At 48.6% G+C, this 18,934-nt stretch overlaps 1 protein-coding gene across 1 annotated transcript in view; it reads left to right on the forward strand.

Annotated features, from left to right (window-relative positions):
• The window catches only part of nbas (NBAS subunit of NRZ tethering complex), a 132,895-nt gene that overhangs the window by 99,199 nt on the left and 14,762 nt on the right, over positions 1-18,934 (forward strand). Inside the window, exons 45-47 of the mRNA XM_056581911.1 lie at positions 9,577-9,716; positions 15,279-15,426; positions 17,303-17,434. Coding sequence (XP_056437886.1) covers positions 9,577-9,716; positions 15,279-15,426; positions 17,303-17,434 — 420 coding nt within the window. The remainder of the gene's footprint in view (positions 1-9,576; positions 9,717-15,278; positions 15,427-17,302; positions 17,435-18,934) is intronic.

Consider the following 18,934-nt stretch of genomic DNA (forward strand, 5'->3'; position numbering starts at 1 on the left):
CTAACCGAGGGAAGTTATGCTTTGACACTAAACCGCCCCTAGCCTCAACCGCAACTCTGAACCGTATTGTAACCACTTAATCTAGATCAACACACCGGACCTCCACTTTATCAGCAAGCAACGCACACACACACACACACACACACACACACACACACACACACACACACACACACACACACACACACACCCCTTTGCATTACAATGACGCTTGGCCTTGCCCTTGGCCTTGTCTCCGGGGCCCTGCTGTCGTCCGTCTTGCTTACAGTTTCAGCAGTTCAGTTCCAACCCCACCACACCCTCGTAGCTCCACAGGGGGGAGGGATCATCCCAGCCATGAGCCAGCCTAGCTGTGGTACCCCTCGTCCATACAAAAGCTATCTGTGTGATTCTCTCTCTGTCTCTCGCTCTCTCTGTCTCTGTGTCTTTCTTTCTCTCTCCTTTTTCTCTCTCTCCCCCTCCCTCTCCTTCTCCCTGCCTTTGTTTTCTCCTTATTTCTGTCTGTGAAATGGGGTGCTGACTCTCATTTGCCGTGCACCAATTAACTAGAAAATTAGAGAAGGCTGTCGCTTCTGGACATATTGTAATAAGGGGGTGTGGGGGCAGGCGGGGAGTGACAACCGGGGAGTGCGTCTTGTGCTATGAGGGGGTGAATGTTCCCATCCCCGTACATGACAGCAGGGGAATTGAGAATATTTGATGTACGCCTTTGCCCACTCCAATCTCGCTGAATACACATTTGATAAAAAATATTATCAAGCTGATTTAATTATGTTATTATTTAAGAGCAGGGGCCGATGTAATCATGATGCGTCCGTCTGAGACGGTGCCATCACTTAACGTGTAAAGGAAAGAGTTGCAACAGAACGGTGTCTTGTAGGGATTGAAATGCTTTGAATCTGTATTAATATGAAGCACCTACAACTAGGACTGTATGTGTGCGTGCCCGTGCGTGCATGCGCATGTGTGTGTTTGTGTGTGAATGGGCGTGCGTGAGAACCCCCCCACCCACACCCTGAGCTCTCTCTATTCTCCAGAACATGCTACCGTACTGGCGCTGCACTCGGATCCGCTCGGCACGGGGCAGAGTTAAATATTAAGGCCACCGTTTGAAGTATGCGGATCCAGGGGGCCCCCTGGATCCAAGACCCCCCCTCATACCAATCCGCCAATGACCTTGCATCCCAAAAGAAAGTAGCAGAAGAAGGGATAAAAGGGGAAGAGTAGAAAAGAACGACAGGATTGGATGTGATGCAACATCTGTGGGGCCGATGCGTCGGAGCAACGGAGCGATGAATACACACAGATGGTCTCTCTCTTCCTCTCTCTGGCTATCACCCTCGCTCTCGTTCTCCCTCTCCCTCTCCCTCTCCCTCTCTCCCTTCCCCCCTATACTACCTTGCTTTTTATCACCCTCACTCTCAAACACACACAGGTGTTCACTCATCCTCTTTCCCCAGGGTCTTTCTCTCTCTCTCTCTCGCTCTCTCTCTCTCTCCCTCAAACACACACACACACACACACACACACACACACACACACACACACACACATGCATAATTTAGTATTAGCGAACGGCTACAGCGAGGTGATCCATAGTAATGATACCGATCGTCGTGGCTCACTGCGAATGTACTTGAATGTTAACACGACGCGGTCAGCTCTGATGGGGGGCCGAGGACAAGAGGGGTGGGATCTGGGAGCAGGAGACAGGCAGGTATTGAAAACTCTGATGGCCTTGACTGGAAGGGAACCAGCGGGTGAACTGCTTGGAGGGCTGAGAGTAGGGCTGAACAGAGAAGAGTATGTTTGTTTGTGTGTATATATTTATATATGTATATATATTGGAGAGTTTTTCTCGAGCAGATGAATTATAAATGTGTTATGGCTGGCTGCTGCCTTAATGTTGACGGTCAAAGGGTCGCTGTCATGATGGCTACTTTAACCGTCAGATTAACATGGCTGTGAAAGGCTGCCTGCGCCAACTTCTATCTATTCTTCTTGGCTGCTGTAAAAGTTGATTTATGCGTTGTTGTCTCACTTTGGAACGGGAGAAGGTAGGGGAATAGGCGGGGTTTGGGGAAGAGAGTAGAGTGCCAATAATGTGTGCCAAAACGGATCTTAGACGCACTTTGTCTATGTTTATGTATGTGTGTGGTTGGTGTGTGTGTGTTTATGTTTGCGTGTGTCTTAAGCGACACGTGTAAAAGCCTGTGCTCAAGCCCCGGTTGTCGAGCGCCACAGTTGAGTGGCACGGCGTGGCAGCCAGTGAGCTGCTGGGACTCCTGAGGCATTGACACGTGTATCCACGCGCTGCCAGGTGCATAATCAGGGACTCCATTTGTCCTTGCCCCCTCAGCCTCTTAATATGCATGAGGTCCATATGACCATGCATGATTAAGGAGGGGCGGGGTTATGGCCCAAATATTGAAATTGAAATATTAAAACATTGAGGCTGCCGATTATAACGGCGGTTAATATTTAATCTTTCTTCCTTCTGTGTGTGTGTGTGTGTGTGTGTGTGTGTGTGTGTGTCTGTCTGTGTGTGTGTGTTTTTGAGAGAGAGAGAGAGAGAGAGAGAGAGAGAGAGAGAGGTTGGTTGTGGTTGCTGAACGTAAATGTTGTTCCCTCATTTGGGGCGAGCTAATGGAAAATTATTTATACATCACAGACCAAATTGTTTTGAATAGTCAAACAAGTTGTTGTCCTAATTAGTTTTTTTTTCGGGGAGAGAAATGGCGTGATGAGGGTGTAATGAAACAAGGGTCAATGTCTCCAATGTCATAGGATTTCATGCTCCCTGTGCAGGTGTGTTTGTGTGTGCGGGTGTGCGTGTGTTTTTGTGTGTGTGTGTGTATTGTGCATGTGTTTAATTACTTATGTGTCTGTGCGCTTGTGTTTCTGCGGGTATGTGTGTGTTTGCGGGTATGTGTGTTTGTATGTTTGTGTTTGTGTGTGTGTATGTGTGTGGGGGGGGGGGTATGTGTGTTTGCAGTTGTGTGTTTTTGTGTGTGTGTGTGTGTGGTTCGACATCCCTCCCTCCGCACCAGTTGGCGGTAGTAACCGCCTTCCAGTTCGCATGCCCCATCTCAATTTGTATTATTCTTACTTATTCACTCACCATCTGTGTCATTTGGTCTATGGCTCTCTCTCTCCTTCTGTCTCCATTCCTCTCTATCCCTCTCTATCCCCCTGCTGAAATGTGCGACCTCTGCAACTTTATTCTGCCCACCGCTGGGGATCCTGCCCAGAGTGCTGGAATGAATATTGATGAACTCATTCGCAATGCACTCAGTAAAAGGCCAAACACACAGAGAGAGAGAGAGAGAGAGAGAGAGAGAGAGAGAGAGGAGAGATGAGAGAGAGGAGAGAGAGAGAGAAGAGAGAGAGAGAGAGAGAGAGAGAGAGAGAGAGAGAGAGAGAGAGAGAGAGAGAGAGAGAGAGAGAGAGAGAGGAGAGAGAGGAGAGAGAGAGAGAGAGAGAGAGAGAGAGAGAGAGAGAGAGAGAGAGAGAGAGAGTCTTGCATCCCTCCAATCAACTAATACTCCCATCTCGCTTATTCGCTCTCTATCTCTCTCTTTCTCTCTCTCTCTATCTCTCTCCCTCTCCCTCTGTTTGTGTGTCGCTCTATGTGGACAGCAGTCATCCAGATATATATATATTCAATGAGGGGATTTGTTAGCCTTTGAAACCTGTCCTTTTTTTTGACACCTCTCGCCATGTGTTGCCCATTAGCGGTTCACATCGCTAATGTAAGCTGGAGTCGTAGCCATGTGGTGCATAGCGCCAATAACACCATCAAACGCATTCGCCTGCTAATTAGCTTCATTACCTAAGCCGCGGCGCTGTTTATCGGCGTCTTCGCTATCTCCTGACATAACTTAACTCTCATAAATACAGGCAATAATTCTATATTATCGTTTATCGTTGTTTAAAGGTATTGTCCCCACGTTAACATGAAAATATCAACTTATATTAATACTCAGTGGTTCAGTCTAAATTCATTAAGGATGAGAAGATATGCCCTTAACGGGCATAGGGGGAGCAGAGATGGACAGGGAGGAAGAGAGGGAAATAGGAGGTTTGAAATGTCAGAGGTAAAGGAAAAAAAATTTTAGTCTGAAACCATATTTCAAAATACTCTAATGCAATGACTCACAGCATATTGTCATACTTATTTTAACATCTAGATAAATCATTTCTTTCCATATCAAATGATTGCCTCTGAGCAAGGCTGTACCCTGAAATCCCAGTGACGTGAGGTCAAGACCAGTCACTTGACCTCCTTGCCCTCCTGCCCTTTGACCTCCCTGTGCAGTCCCCCAAGCCCGGCGTTCAATTTCCCATGAGGGATCTGATGGGAAAGTCTGGGAAAATATTGACAGCGACATGACTCTCTGCAATTCACGGTGTCATGGCAACACCATTCCATAGCCCGGGAATTTTCACAATGAAGCTGACATGCCTCGCTGCCAACGAGGTGTGACAGACATTTTAATTCAGCCGTGAGGATGATGGGGAATGTGTTTCCACCATCATCCACTGTGTTACAGTCAGAGGAGATGACTGCTGACGCGTCATTTGAGCACATCTCTGCCACCCATCGACCGTTCTCTTTTCCCGGGAGCTTTTGTGTGTTCACATTTGCAAGGCACAGACAGACAGGCAGGCAGACAGGCAGGCAGACAGACAGACAGACAGACAGACAGACAGACTCCCTTTGGAAACCTTTACCCTCCAAATAGTTAAATATTTCATCATTCCATCATAAGATTACCTCCTTCAATGTTAAGTGGTTTAGCATAGCACCGAGAGCCCTTCCCCCCGTCCCTCACCCCTCACCCCTTCTCCACACATTACAGCGCCCCCCCTCACCCCTACTCAAGCCCCTATAGAGCCCCCTTCACCCCTATTTCCCCCCATACAGAGCCAGTCGCAGAGGGACCCAGATGTTTGCTCTATTTATTGACTCATTCCTCAAAAGAGCTCTGACTCTGTCTCCTCTCTGTTCCCCCCTTCTCACTCTCTCAGCACGGAGAAAGAAACTGCATTAAACTGTCACCTTGCTTTTCGTCAGTTGTTTGCGCATCTCTCAGGGTTGCGGCTTCCGGCATGTGTCTGGCCTCCGACGCGACATTACACATTAGATATGCCTGATGATAAACACTGCGAGAGATCATCTGCACTAAACACGCTGCTTTAGAGACTAGACGACGAGACTTCACAGACTCGGAAACTTGCAAAGCAAAGTGATTTCAATTTCATCCCCTCAACATTTACATTTAGATGAAAAACATCGCAACCCTGCGTTGAAATACAATACAGACAGGGGGGAATCTTCCCTGCTAAGTCTCTTTAAACACGCGGCAATATTGCTATAAGATAGTGCGAAACTAATTTGCCTCATCACCGCTGCCTCGCTGCTCTGTATCCTCTGTTTACTTTGCTCAGTGGTAATCCTGCTAAACTGCGGTTCTCCCAGCATGGGCGGCATTAGGGCTGAGCTAAGGGGGGCTAAGACCTTGGCCCCCCCCTGTCGCCCCCAATCTAATGCCGCCCATGCCCAACAGGCTTAGGTCTTAGGACTCCGGCTGGTTCACGCTGGTGTTTGATCGCGTTAGATACAGAGTTCGGCATGTCTGGTGTATTTTATTGAATCAAAGTCGGCCGTGATGGGTGGATCCTAATTCATCGGTTTAATTCCTGAGCATGCTTCAAACCAGGCGCCCAACCCGTGTACAAAGCAAGGGAACGTGCGATGTGATCCGTCCCCAATTCCAATATCAAAGCCCGATCTGCATGCATTAGAGACGGCAGAGAAAAGCGACAATTTGGCCCTCTGGCTGTGTTTTGCATTTGAATTTATATTTCATATAGTGCCACTGAAAAATTCATAAGAAACATAGTTTTGTCTAAGACGGCCACATGGTAAACAACATTAAGTGGGTGCCTTACAGAGTATTAACAGGGTGTCTTATATCGACGAAATATAGTGTGAAATAATTGCATATAAAGTCTATACGATCTCTCAGTGTTTTATTTATATTAGCTTTAACACAGCGGTCGGTGCAGTGTCATTACCATCTGTATACACTAATGGCCGTGGTGTTTAAGGGATTATATATTGAATGGTCATGCCTTTCCCTATCTCGCCCGCCATCCAGTACTGGTGTGCATCACGTGTATCGGAATAGCATGGGTATAGGATCCTCGTATGAGTGTATTTATATGTGAAATCGGTGTAACCAAATGCAATTACAGAGCCGGCTGTTGTTTACTCCCGAACAGCAGCATGCAATAAGGCAGGGTTTCTCTGTGCTGGTGATAAACCTCAGCCTGCTTCTCTTTGCACCAAACTATAATAAAACCAGAAAATACTTTGTGTGTGTGGGTGTGGGTGTGAGTGCTTTTGGCCATCCATCCAACCATATATGTTTGTTTGTGTCACACACCGCACCTCACGCACACACACTCACTCACTCACTCACTCACTCACTCACTCACTCACTCACTCACTCACTCACTCACTCACTCACTCACTCACTCACTCACTCACTCACTCACTCACTCACTCACTCACTCACTCACTCACTCACTCACTCACTCACTCACACAAGCAAGCACATGTGCTACATTGTGCACAGACAGAAGCACACAGCACACAACACGAACCTGCGAGCATGAAATATTATGGAAAACATGCTGCTTACTTGGCATAGCGCCATGTAGGGCCATTACGCTAGCGAGCTTCCCTGCTAAAGCAGCCAATTTCCAAATGGGCCTTCCACTTTTTCGTCTTCCCTCCACTTGCCTCACAATGAAACTGAAACATTATCAGAGCCCCGTGGCGGCAACAGCAGCCATGGTAACTACTGGTTGTCATCACGTCCTCGCCGACTGCTCTTTGTGATATATTTTAGGTCCCATCCCTGCATGTGATTCCCCCGCTCAAAACTAGGCCCCTTCCAGGGTGATTTCCCGTTACCGCGCCCTGTGGGAGACCCATAATGACAACCAGGGAAGGGCAGTTCATCGTTCCATTTGCAGGAGCAAAGACTCATTCACATACACACTCATTCACGTTAACACTGGCTTCACGTACACACTCGTTCACATACACACTCGTTCACGTACACACTCGTTCCCATTCACACTCGTTCACATACACACTCGTTCACGTTAACACTGGGTTCACGTACACACTCGTTCACATACACACTCGTTCACATACACACTCGTTCACATACACATTCGTTCACATACACACTCGTTCACATATACACATTCGTTCACATACACACTCGTTCACGTACACATTCTTTCCCATGTACACTAATTTCCATAGACACTCATTCCCATACACACTCATCCATAAACACACTCATTCACACGCACCCTTGGATAATCACAGCCCAGCTACATACATTTGTTTGTCGCTTTCTCTCTCATTGGCTGTAGCCTTTTATCATAATTCACCATTATAGAAATGTATTATGGATGGATGGATAAAAATCGATTTCTGGTCATGTAACAACATGTAACAACTGGTCAAGTTGTTACATGTGACGGAGAGGTGTCTTGTTGTTTGTTGTCTCGCAGTTCTGTCCGTTCTGGTATAGCTGCCATAATATGATCTCCAGGCTCAGCCAAGGGACTTATAATATCATCAAGCAATACCTGTCACATTAAATACCCTCGCAACTGCCTGACTTATGGCTTATAAAGGCTGTAATAGCTACTCAGAAGGCGACCGGATAGGAGCAATATGTGGATTAAATGTAGAAGAGGAAAAATTAATGAAGTCGAGATTGATCAAGAGAAAGCTGGACGGATAAAAGGATAGATTGAGAGATGGCAGGGTGGAGGGAGTCGCTTGTAATCAGTGTTTTAGCTATTGGTGCAGCACCTGCTTGCGGATTGTTGGTCTCCCTCCCTCTCTCTTCCTATCCCTATCGCTCTATCTCTCTTCCTATCTCTATCTCCATCTCTTTCCCTCTCTATCAATGCATCTCTCACAGTGTGTCTGTCTTTCAATGTGTTTATGCTTTGCTGGTCTCATGCATGTCCCCTCGCAGTTGCGTCTTGCACCCATCTGTTATTTTTTTCAAAACCCATTACGTTTTAACCTCAATATATTATAATCTCCCCTCAATGTCACTGAACCCGCAATCTCAAGTACACACAGAAATTAAATATAGACTTCAACGATTTTCATTTGGAAAAGGTTCCGCGTCGCTCAAGGTGCCCACACTAATTCCAAAGTTTGGCACCAGAAACTGACAAACTTGCCCGCCCGCGCTTTGCAATGGAAATTACACGTCGGATTCAACAGCTCGAAAGCATGGGAGTGAAAAATGGCCTTTCGCAGGTAGTTAGGATTCTATTTGTGTGTCTCCCCCCCCACCCCCCCCCCCCCCCCACACATCTCCCGAACGACCTCCCATTTCCAAAGGTTCGGGGCTGGGTTCATCCGCACACCTTTTAAATCCTCCTGCCTTGCTCGTCACGTGCACTCGCGCGGCGACCAAACACAGCCAATTACCTCCCACACACACTCCTTGCCGCAGTTTCATCCCGTTTACTCGGTGGATGTGTCCACCGGCGGCGGGCCCACGTGCCGGGGGTGGCGACGGCCTCAGCGGTGTCCTTTCTGCGTTGGATGATTAGATCCCTTGTACTTTCAGAGGACTGATACTCTGTAAGGTTGGGGTACAAAACAAGAGGCTCTGGGCTTCCTCTAGCGGCCGTGGATTTATTAACTCATATTGTCAGCACATGCCGCGGCTGTGCCGCACTATATGTTTGGTAGGGTGTGTGTGTGTGTGTCAGTGTGTGTGTAAGTGTGTGTGTGTGTCAGTGCGTGTGTGTGTGTGTGTGTGTGTGTGTGTGTGTGTGTGTGTGTGTGTGTGTGTGTGCTTCCCTATGAGATTTGCTGAAACCATGCTTTGGCAGGATGTAGTTTTCCCCTCAGAAATCAGCCGCTCTTTGAGCTGTTAAATCACACTGGAGCCAACCTTGGAGAAGGAAATTAATTACTTTCCCTCCTCTCTCCTCTCGCCTTCTCCTCTCGCCTTCTCCTCTCCTCCTCCTCCTCCTCCCACGTTTACCCCCGCCCACCTCTGCATTCAGTCTCGCACACTCCCTCTTTCTCCCCCTTTTCTTCCCTGGCGTTCCCTTTTCTCTATGCATGAAAGTAGTGCTAATATTTCATCTCTCTCTCTCTCTCTCTCTCTCTCTCTCTCTCTCTCTCTCTCTCTCTCTCTCTCTCTCTCTCTCTCTCTCTGTCTTTTTTTTCTTGTCCTGCAGTTTCCTCTTTCTTTCACCTTTTGCTTCCAGCTAAATGTCAGCTGCAGCGCTCCTGTGATGATGCCTGTGGTGTGCGTGTACTGTACACGTGGGCTTTGGTTCATTTGTCTTTTAATTTTCTTTCGCATTACCTCTGTTCAGCCCGGATTAAGTTTAGATTAAATAAATGGCAAGAGGGAACGTTCCGAGGATCTCAGGTGGTTTTGGTTGCAACTGGCGCACATTAAAAACAGGGATTGAATTATTGTACTTTGTTTCGTCCTTCCTCAGGTGGAGATGGAGGACGTGGAGACGGAGGACCAGCGCTACCGCCTCTTCCTGGACCTGCTCGGGAGCGCCCGCAAGTGGGAGGAGTTTCAGCAGCTTATGCTCCTCCTCCAGGCCTGGCCGCCCATGATGAACGAGGAAGTGTAAGATGTGTTCCGTTTTTCCTTTGCTTTGTGACAGAGTGAGATAGACAGGAAGGTCTGGGAGATAGAGAACGGGGGGGGACGTGCAGCAAAGGAACACGGAACCGGAAACCGGATCGCGGCCATCAGCACTGAGCCCTTAATGGTACGCGCACTAGCCTGGTGAACCACCGGGGGCGCCCCAGTGTACGATGTTTTCTAATTTCATATCCTCAACATAGGACGTTTTTCACTTGTATTTGTTCGGTCACACACGAGCGTCACACGGTTTCACGGCCGGTCGTCAGGGGGTGGCGGTTCAGCGTTTCAATTAGCTTATCGCTGGTGCTTTTGTCGCTATCTACTCGGTGTATCAGTGCAGCTGTTGCCCCTTCAACGCGTCGGCTCATTAATGACACGAATTACTGTCAACGATAAGGTTGACAGCGATGACAAATGATTGGTATTTCAACAGTCTGGTCTTCTTCTCTTTTCTTTTCAAGGCTTTGAGATTTGCCATTCGGTTACCGAAGCTCTGACGAACAAATTAGAGAATCAGAGGCTCGTATGGATCGCCCGAAATCGCCCGAGTCGCTAATCAAACGCATTGATTAGGCATTGTGCATACTCCCTTTGCGCGGCGGCGGCCCGGGATAATAGAGCTAATGAGCTCAGAGAACCCCCCCCCCCAGAATACCCTCCGGCGATGCCGCGATCCACCTTATCGTGAGGAAGGGACTTAGGCAAACAGGGTACATCTGCAGATTGTAATGGCTTCTACCAAGCGAAGAGCGCGTGATTGATGTGAAAACGAGAAAAAAAAAACCTTTAGCGAGGGGGTTCGGGAACCTCAAGGTGCCCCTGGAAGCAGCTGGTGAATTACAAGCACCAGTGTGCATTGTCGCTCGTACGGATAAGTGCTTAATGATTTGATGGCTCTTCCTATGCGCTGCTGTGCTTACTGCAAAAACAAGCACGTGGACCGCAGTAAGGGGGGGGGGGGGGGGGGGGGTACGACGACACAGCCTAGTGCGTCAGGGCTCGGAGTTTGGCCGGAACTCGTTCAGAGGAACACCAAGTTCTGTTGCCAACTGAAACTTGGAATTGGAGTTTGTGTGTTTTAACGAGCGACACACTGCTGTCGAACCGGAATGCCACAAGAACGGTGTTGTAGTGAGTGAATGGTATTATTAGGTTATGTTATAGTCCCAGCAAGCAGCTCTGGGAAAATAGCCAGTTAACCCTCGGACCACTGCATTGTTTGGGGTGCCATAGAACTAGTTTGGATTGCAATGGAAGCCGCTCTGTGAGGTGGGAATCCGATTTATTAACAAGGGGTCGCGGTGACCTGGAGAAATAGACGTTTAAATGTGGCTCGCGTAGGCTATGACGGGGTCCAAAGGGTGGAGGAAGGTGCAGAGCGCTCGGCGTATGGGTTTCTTGGGAGACGATGGGCCGAATGCTAATGCTATCGTCAAAAAATAAATAAAAGAATGGCAGAAAAACAGAAAACCGAGCAGATAAACCACCAGACATTTCATCAATCGGAAGAGCGAAGTAGCCCCCCCCCTCTTCTTTAGAGGGGTGGATGAGACAAGAGAATGGAAGAAGACGGATGGTGTAATCTGGTGAGTTGAAAGAGATTGAGCGTGCACAAGCGCGCGTGCACGCGTGTGCTTTTATGATTGCCGCTGGAGTCATCGCTGGGCCAGTGCATGCTCCCCCCCCCCCTCTTTCTTTCAACAGCCAACAGCGGAGAGGGAGGAAGGGATTAGGATATTTAAAAACCAACGCAGTGCCTCTCCATGTTCACCATTTCATTTTTTGACTCGCACTAGAGCGAAGGTAATAACATCAGAGCCATTAACACTTGCAAGGCAAAGGCGTTTTCAAATTGTTCCTAATTTTGACTCCTAATTGTTTCTGCTATTTACGCACCAGAAAGGCAAAAATTTGTCAAAACTTCTAAAAGCTTTTGCTTACTCTACGTTCAGGTTGATTATTTTTCCTTTTTGTGTGTGTGTGATTGTACGCATGTGCATGTTTGTGTGTGTGGGTGGGTATGTGCGTGCATGAGCATATTGTGGTACACTCATTCAAAACCTCAAACTGTTCCAAATCGTTTTGCTGCATCACGCCTAATTTTGCTGCATCCTGCTTTAACGCGCATGAAAGGGCAGAGAGAGAGAGAGAGAGAGAGAGAGAGAGAGAGAGAGAGAGAGAGAGAGAGAGAGAGAGAGAGAGAGAGAGAGAGAGAGAGAGAGAGAGAGAGAGAGAGAGAGAGAGAGAGAGAGAGAGAGAGAGAGAGAGAGAGAGAGAGAGAGAGAGAGTGTTTGCTTGCTTGCTTGCTTGCTTAATATTCATTCAGATCCGTGTACAATCCGCCCCACTCCGCCTTTTTTATCTGCTGCATTATGCTAAAGCCATCGCAGCACAATGCTAATGGGATCAGCGGCTAGAGGTGAGCACAGGTTAAATAAAAGTCAACGGCGGCGCCTCGGCTGAGGTAATCCACATTGTTTACGCGCGTAAGGCGGGGATGACGCCCGCCCGGCCTCCCGAAGAGTGTTCCCGTAGCCTTAAGAGATACCCTCTTAAGCCTCAGAGTGCCTTCTCGCGTGGGGCCCTTCACACTGTTTATTTGTGTGTTTTGTGAGCGTGTGTACTGTGCGCACACCGAGTGTCACTCGCCTGCGTGCGTGCGTGTGCGTCTGGCTGTGTGTTGTCGTTGTTGTTTGCCCCCTTCAGAACACTTCCCTGCTAAACATCACAACCTCGAGAGCTGAAGTCGTGACGTGCCTGGTCGATGACTCACGCCTGACTTTTAAGGCAGATTTGGCTCTTGCACGAAACACAGCGAAGTCGCAGGCCCCCCTCCTCCTCCCCCCTCCCTACCCCACTGATGAGACAGATGGGGGAGGCAAGCGGCCCTAAAATGGACACCTCCCTGCTCCCATATGCCCCTGGTATCACAGATGAGGACGAGGTTGCGAGCGGGGACATGACACTCTAGTCCGGGGGTGGTGGAGCGTGTCCGAGCTGCCGGCAGACTTAAGTCCCAAGTTGTGGGTAAAGAGGACACGTCAGATTAACCTCCCACACCCCCCATCTGGCCTTTGCTGCTACTGCTGCTTCTTCCTTGTCCACCTCTCCACTTGGCACAATCGCTGTATGTATGTGCTACTTAGTACTCAGTCATCTAGCAGACTTTTAGCAGCTTTTACCCAAAGCTGCATACAGTGAATCTAGGTATTTTTGAGAGGCAGGGAGGGAGTTAGGTGCACCTTGCTCAATGAGGCTAAGGTAGGCTGTGGACGTTGGGTAACGGCTTTAACGCTTTTCGGCTCGGAGTCAGTTAGATAACAGGCTTTACAAGCATTGAAATGCCTTTCAAACGGTTGAACTGATAACCTATTAGCTTGTAAAAGAACGTCACGTGATTCTCAAGGATAAAGACGTCACACTCTTTTGTCGGCTGCTTTGGTCTGAACTCATAGCTTGTGATGATGATCCAGCGTTCCATTGATTTTGTTTGAAACGGACGACTAATGAGTCAGTAGTGCTAGCCTCTGAGCAACACATTGCGCCAGAGATGGGCGGAGCCTAATTCAAGGGATATCTCCCTTGTATCTTAACAGAGCCTCTGTGTTGGTTGGCCAAGGGATCGGGGTAAAAGCAGACGCAATGAAATCTGGATTTTATGTTTAACATCCTTCTCTTGGACACATTGAGAGCTTATTATAGTGAATAGGAAGAATTGGATTAGAAGGGGAGAATAATCCACTCTACTCACACAGAGAAGACAGCTGCTAATGTGCTTTTGATCATGTGACCAGAACCCGTGGAGTCGGTTTGTCGTCGTGTTGTTCAGCGGTGTGAAAGATCAGGGTCTGCGTCAACACAAACCACGTCCACATTTCCTCCATACAGAAGCTTACTGGTCTATTCCAGTTGATTGCATTGTGTTTATAAATTATTCTGTCTTACCTAATTAATTACTGATGCACCACAGGGTAAACATCTTCTATTTTACATCACATTACATTTCCTATCAACCAGCCACATAAAACTAGGAGGCCTCAAAGTCTGCCCAAAGTTTTATGCCAACAAATCCTAGAGATTTTCATCTATCTTCGATTGAAACTTGCGAAATATTCCTTGCTTTAGTAATAAATCCTATTAAAACTAAATATTTTAAGCGGTATAGACAGTGTTGAATATTTTAAGTATAGTTTTAGGCAATTATTTTATGCCCCTGTGGATTTTCTATTAGACTGGCAAGTGATGGATTTGGCATCTTTCATTCGGGCTGGAAATGTACTTTGCACTTTACTATTGCCTTATCCGCTCAGTCTCCGGTCAGAACCTTTAAAGGAGAGCAGAGACATAATTAAACTAAACATTTCAAAAGGACAGTTTGCCTTGTAGTGCCTTCCCTTTCAAAACACAAGAACTAATTATCAAGGTTTCCTGAAAAAAAGGATTGAAGCCAAATTCGGTCAACTATTTCCCCAGGTCCTTCGACCTCATCCCAATTAGCTTTTTTTGGGGCTTGTTGTTTTGGTTTTTCCCTGACAGATTAATTACAGTTTGGATGCAGGATTCATTAGCATGAATTAATAAAGACCCATTGTGTTCTCACTGCTTTTCTGGCCTTCGTTGGGGCCTAATCTTTCGCGAGAAGCCTAAGATAGGCTCTTAGGGGAACGGTAGAAGCCAACTCTCACAAGTCACCGCTGGCAGCTGCTTCTTAGCTGAGAGAGGGGGCTAATATCCATCACTTAGCTGTTTAATATTAACTCCATGCGTTTATAGGCAAACGGCGCCTCTACACGTTCCCTTGTCAAACCCGGCCCGCATCTGCTTGAAGTGCGCCGACCTAAAAAACAATCCCTCCTGCTCTGGTATCTCCTAAGTGCTTCTGCACCTTGTAACGGGGTACGGGGCGACTCCTATTTTGTGATCTTCGTGTTCTCTCCGCCTTTTTTTGACAGCCAGAAGGCAATTTCCTGTGTACCTTATCTGTACAGGGTGTTTGTTTTTTGAATGTCAACACTTCATCTCTGGTCCTTGCCTTGTGTCTGTGTGTTTGCGGTAGTATAAAAATAACTATGTTTTGGGGGGAGTTTAGGAGTGCCACACAATTAGTATGGGTCGAGAGCTGGGGGTACATCTAATGAAATATTCAGTCTCGAGAGTCCCAGCCTGAGATGAAGCTCATGCATCTGTTGTGTAATGAAAAGTCCCACTTTCTATTGACTTCTTCTGTTGCTAAGCTGTTTCCAGTATTATGTTCTTGGAGAGTTGTAGGTTCACCTACATCTATAAAATGCAGATTTATCAAGTGGAGATTTGGATTGCAAACCCACGATTGCAAGGCAATCACGCCACCGTTATGGGTATGTGCCATGCATATACAGAAACTGAAAAGAGCATCCCGATTGTGATCTCCAATTCGTTTTCCATCGAGTCTTTACGCAAAGACTCAAGCACATTCACAACCACAAACCCCCCCCCCACACACACACACACACCTACCATACCAGACACACAGACCCTCATGCCAGCCCCCTGCGTCCACAGGGTGGGAACGGAGCGTAACCCCTGGGTGGTCCTGAGCTCGGCACTGCTGGCGCTGTCCCAGAGCCCGGAGGTGCAGGTGGACCTGGGTCAGGAGGTCCTGTCCATGGTCCGATCCCTCTACAGGACCAAGCACAAGCTGCCCGCACAGGTACTGCCCACGTGTGTGTGTGTTTAGGGGAGTGTGTGTGCATGCGTTGCTGTGTGTGTGTGTGTGTGTGTGTGTGTGTGTGTGTGTGTGTGTGTGTGTGTGTGTGTGTGTGTGTGTGTGTGTGTGTGTGTGTGTGTGTGTGTGTGTGTGTGCATGCGTTGCTATGTGTGTGTGTGAGTGTGCATGCGTTGCTATGTGTGTGTGTGTGTGTGTGAGTGTGCATGGGATGCTGTGTGGGTGAGTGTGTGTGTGTGTGTGTGAGCCGGTGTGTCTAGGTGTGTGTGAGTGTGCATGCGTTGCTATGTGTGTGTCCCTGTGTGTGTTTGTGTGTGCCTGTCTGAGTATGCGGCTCCATTCCATTCTTTGAGGTCTGCGTGCGAGCTAGGGTTTAAACTGTACTTTATACATTCTCCACCTGGTTTGACGTCTGAGCCTAGTCTCCCAACTTAATCATGCGCAATGAATGGTGTAAAAAGTAATCTCGGCGGGTTTCCATAATGCGTCCAAAATTTGAAAACAATATGAAATATGGGGCAAAAGTAGTGACGTTTTTGCTACACTGTGCTTTAAGAGAACCTTAAAGTTAGTGAGGAAATGAAAAAACGGGTGTTAAAATCTGGAACTACTCGCTTGAGGGGAATGCTAATGTGTCGAGTTGAAACAAAGTCACGCTGAGCAGTGTGAAGGTGGCGAATGAATATGGATATTCCACAGCCAATGAGATGTCGCTTGAAGTCAATGCCAGCCCCAGCTCCTGCTCTATTACTTTTTTATTATAATTCCATTTCTTTTCCCTCCGAATAATCCAGACTTTACCTGTCCGCATTTCAATATCACCTCAGCCCGGAGCCCCCTCTTGCCACCCGGCCAGTATCCAATACGGAAAACCCGAAGCTATTAAGCTTGTAACCCACAGAAATGAGTTTGCATCAGCTCAACGCCGCCAGCGATGTACTATAGACGCTCACCGCGCTTTGATACCTAATGCTATTCATGCCGCGCCGAGGCGCTATAAGTGGTAAGCCCCGATGCCGTTCTGTATGTCTCGCGTCGGCTGACTGGGATATTAGTTTAGCGCTAATGCGATTCAGCGTGAATAGGGCCGTCTCTGTGTGGCTGTCTAATATTGGAGTGGAGGGGGGGGGGTGGGGGTTGAGGGGGGGTGTTTGGGGGGCAAGGGGTGAGGTAGGCGCGGGGGGGCGAGGGGAGGGAGGTGGCGTTCGCGGTGGCTTTTTACTCTGGCCCGAACGGCTTGAATTGTAATCCGAGGCAATGAAGCCCTTCGAAGCATGCGGGAGTGGGGGAATTGTGTTACTGTGTCCATATATCACAGTGTAGTAGTGCGCCCGACAACAAAGGGTGTGTGTGTGTATGTTGCCCGTTTGTGTGTCAATGTATACCGTCGTATGTATGTGTGTGTGTGTGTGTGTGTGTGTATACACGTGCACCATCGACCCTCCTTAAAGCAAGATTAACCTTCACTGAGTTCTTTGCTCACTCTCCCCCTCCTCCCCCCTCCCCTCTCCCCCCACCCTCCTCCCCCTATTGTTCTGGCTTCCACTACTTTCTTTTTTAACTCTTTCAACGTCTTTTGTCTTCTTCTCGAAATGCCCCCCCCCCCATCTCCTCTGTCCCCCTCCATATCATCCCCCCTCCCCGTCCCCACTGTCCCCCCCACCCCCTCAAACCCCTCTGTCCCGTCTCCTCCGTCCCCTCGGTCTCCACTGTCCCCTCCCCCGTCCTACCCTCCACCTCTCTGTCCCCTCTGTCTCCTCCGACCTCTCCCCCCGTCCTACCCTCCACCCCTGTGTCCCCTCCATCCCCTTCTGTCTCCTCCACCCCGTCCTCCCCGCACCCCGCCTCCACCCCTCCCCAGTGCGTGGGCCACATGGCGGCGGAGCTCCAGGGCCAGACGGGCCTCCAGCAGCCCGCCCTCAAGCTCATGGCGGAGAGCGGCGACGCGAGGCTGCTGCTGCTCACCCAGGACCAGATCAACAGCATGAGCGAGGTGGGCGGAGCACACACACACACACACACACACACACACACACACACACACACACACACACACACACACACACACACACACACACACACACACACACACACACACACACACACACACACACGTACACGCACGCACGCGCGCACACACGCGCACACGCGATTCCCAGTGAAGTATCCAGAACCCAGAACGCTCCGGCTGGAAGTCGGACACAGAACACACTATCCTACACTACCCCTTCCCTCTGCGCCACACTAGACGATCCAGCCCTAGTAGCATGAATCATATCCAGCAAGGCGACACACAGCTTTATTTTGTTTGTCTTTAGTTCTTTCATTGGAATTTGCAATGCAACATTTATTAATACCGGTGGTGCAATCGACCCGTGGCTGCCAAAGGTTTGAAATATATTTACACTTGTATGTGAGTGGTTAAAGGGCTGAGGAAACAAGGGAGATTGCCCGGGAAATTACCCCATCCCTGGAGGGGGGCTTCTGTCTCTGAAATACAAGATTATAAAAATGAGTATGTGACTAAATGATAAATGACCGGGCGAGACGGACACTTTTTCTCTTTCCTTTTTTTTCGTCCCCAAGTTTCATTTCCGCAAGTTCTGCTGTCCTAAGCGTTTCCCTGAATACGATCTTTCAAGCAGAAAAAGGGAAATCCAAACTCCTTTTGTTTGTTTGCTCGTGTGTCTGTTTGTGTGCGTCTCTGTTTCCCGTGTTTCGGGGATAAACTGGAAGATTGAAGGGAATAGAATAAACATTTGTAAAGACGGTTATAGGATGAAGAGTGGGGGGGGGGGGGGGGGGGGGGGGGGGGGAGGCGGTTGGTGGTCAACAATAAAAAAAGAATAATAAGGCAGCAAGCAGAGAAGCGCTAGACAACACCGCTCGTGATTTATGCGAGGACACGCAGACCCCGCGGGCCGTCTTTCAGCGACTAGCTTGACAACCAATCACAGACCCTTTCTCTCCTCCTGCTTTTTGCCGCTCTTCACCCCAAGAGGGGAGCGAGGGATTTCTGGTCTTGAGGACCGCCGTGGTCTTCATCATCGTTATCATCTGGTCTATTGTCCGGCAGCAGAACAGAGTTTGGCCTCCGGGGTGCAGGTAGCAACAGTAGCAGTAGAAGCAACAGCGGCAGCCAGTGTATCCTGGAGTTGGCTTTTAACTACATCCCCCCCCCCCCCCCCCCCCCCCCCACCCACCACCCAGATCCGATAAGTAAAAGCCACAAAATGGTGCTCTCTGAACCATCGGGACCTTCCGAGGCCCGGACTCTCTATCAAAGTGACGGAGCTGAGCTTTTAATGAAGCCGCCGCCTCCTCCTATCTCTTTGCACACACACACACACACACACACACACACACACACACACACACACACACACACACCACACACCACACACCACACACACACACACCAACACACACACAAACCAACACAGCTGAGATACACCGAACTGTGTGTGTGAATGGGAGTTATGGAAATAATTTG

This window comes from Gadus chalcogrammus, chromosome 21, assembly GCF_026213295.1.
Source record: "Gadus chalcogrammus isolate NIFS_2021 chromosome 21, NIFS_Gcha_1.0, whole genome shotgun sequence".
Taxonomy (NCBI): Eukaryota; Metazoa; Chordata; class Actinopteri; order Gadiformes; family Gadidae; genus Gadus; species Gadus chalcogrammus.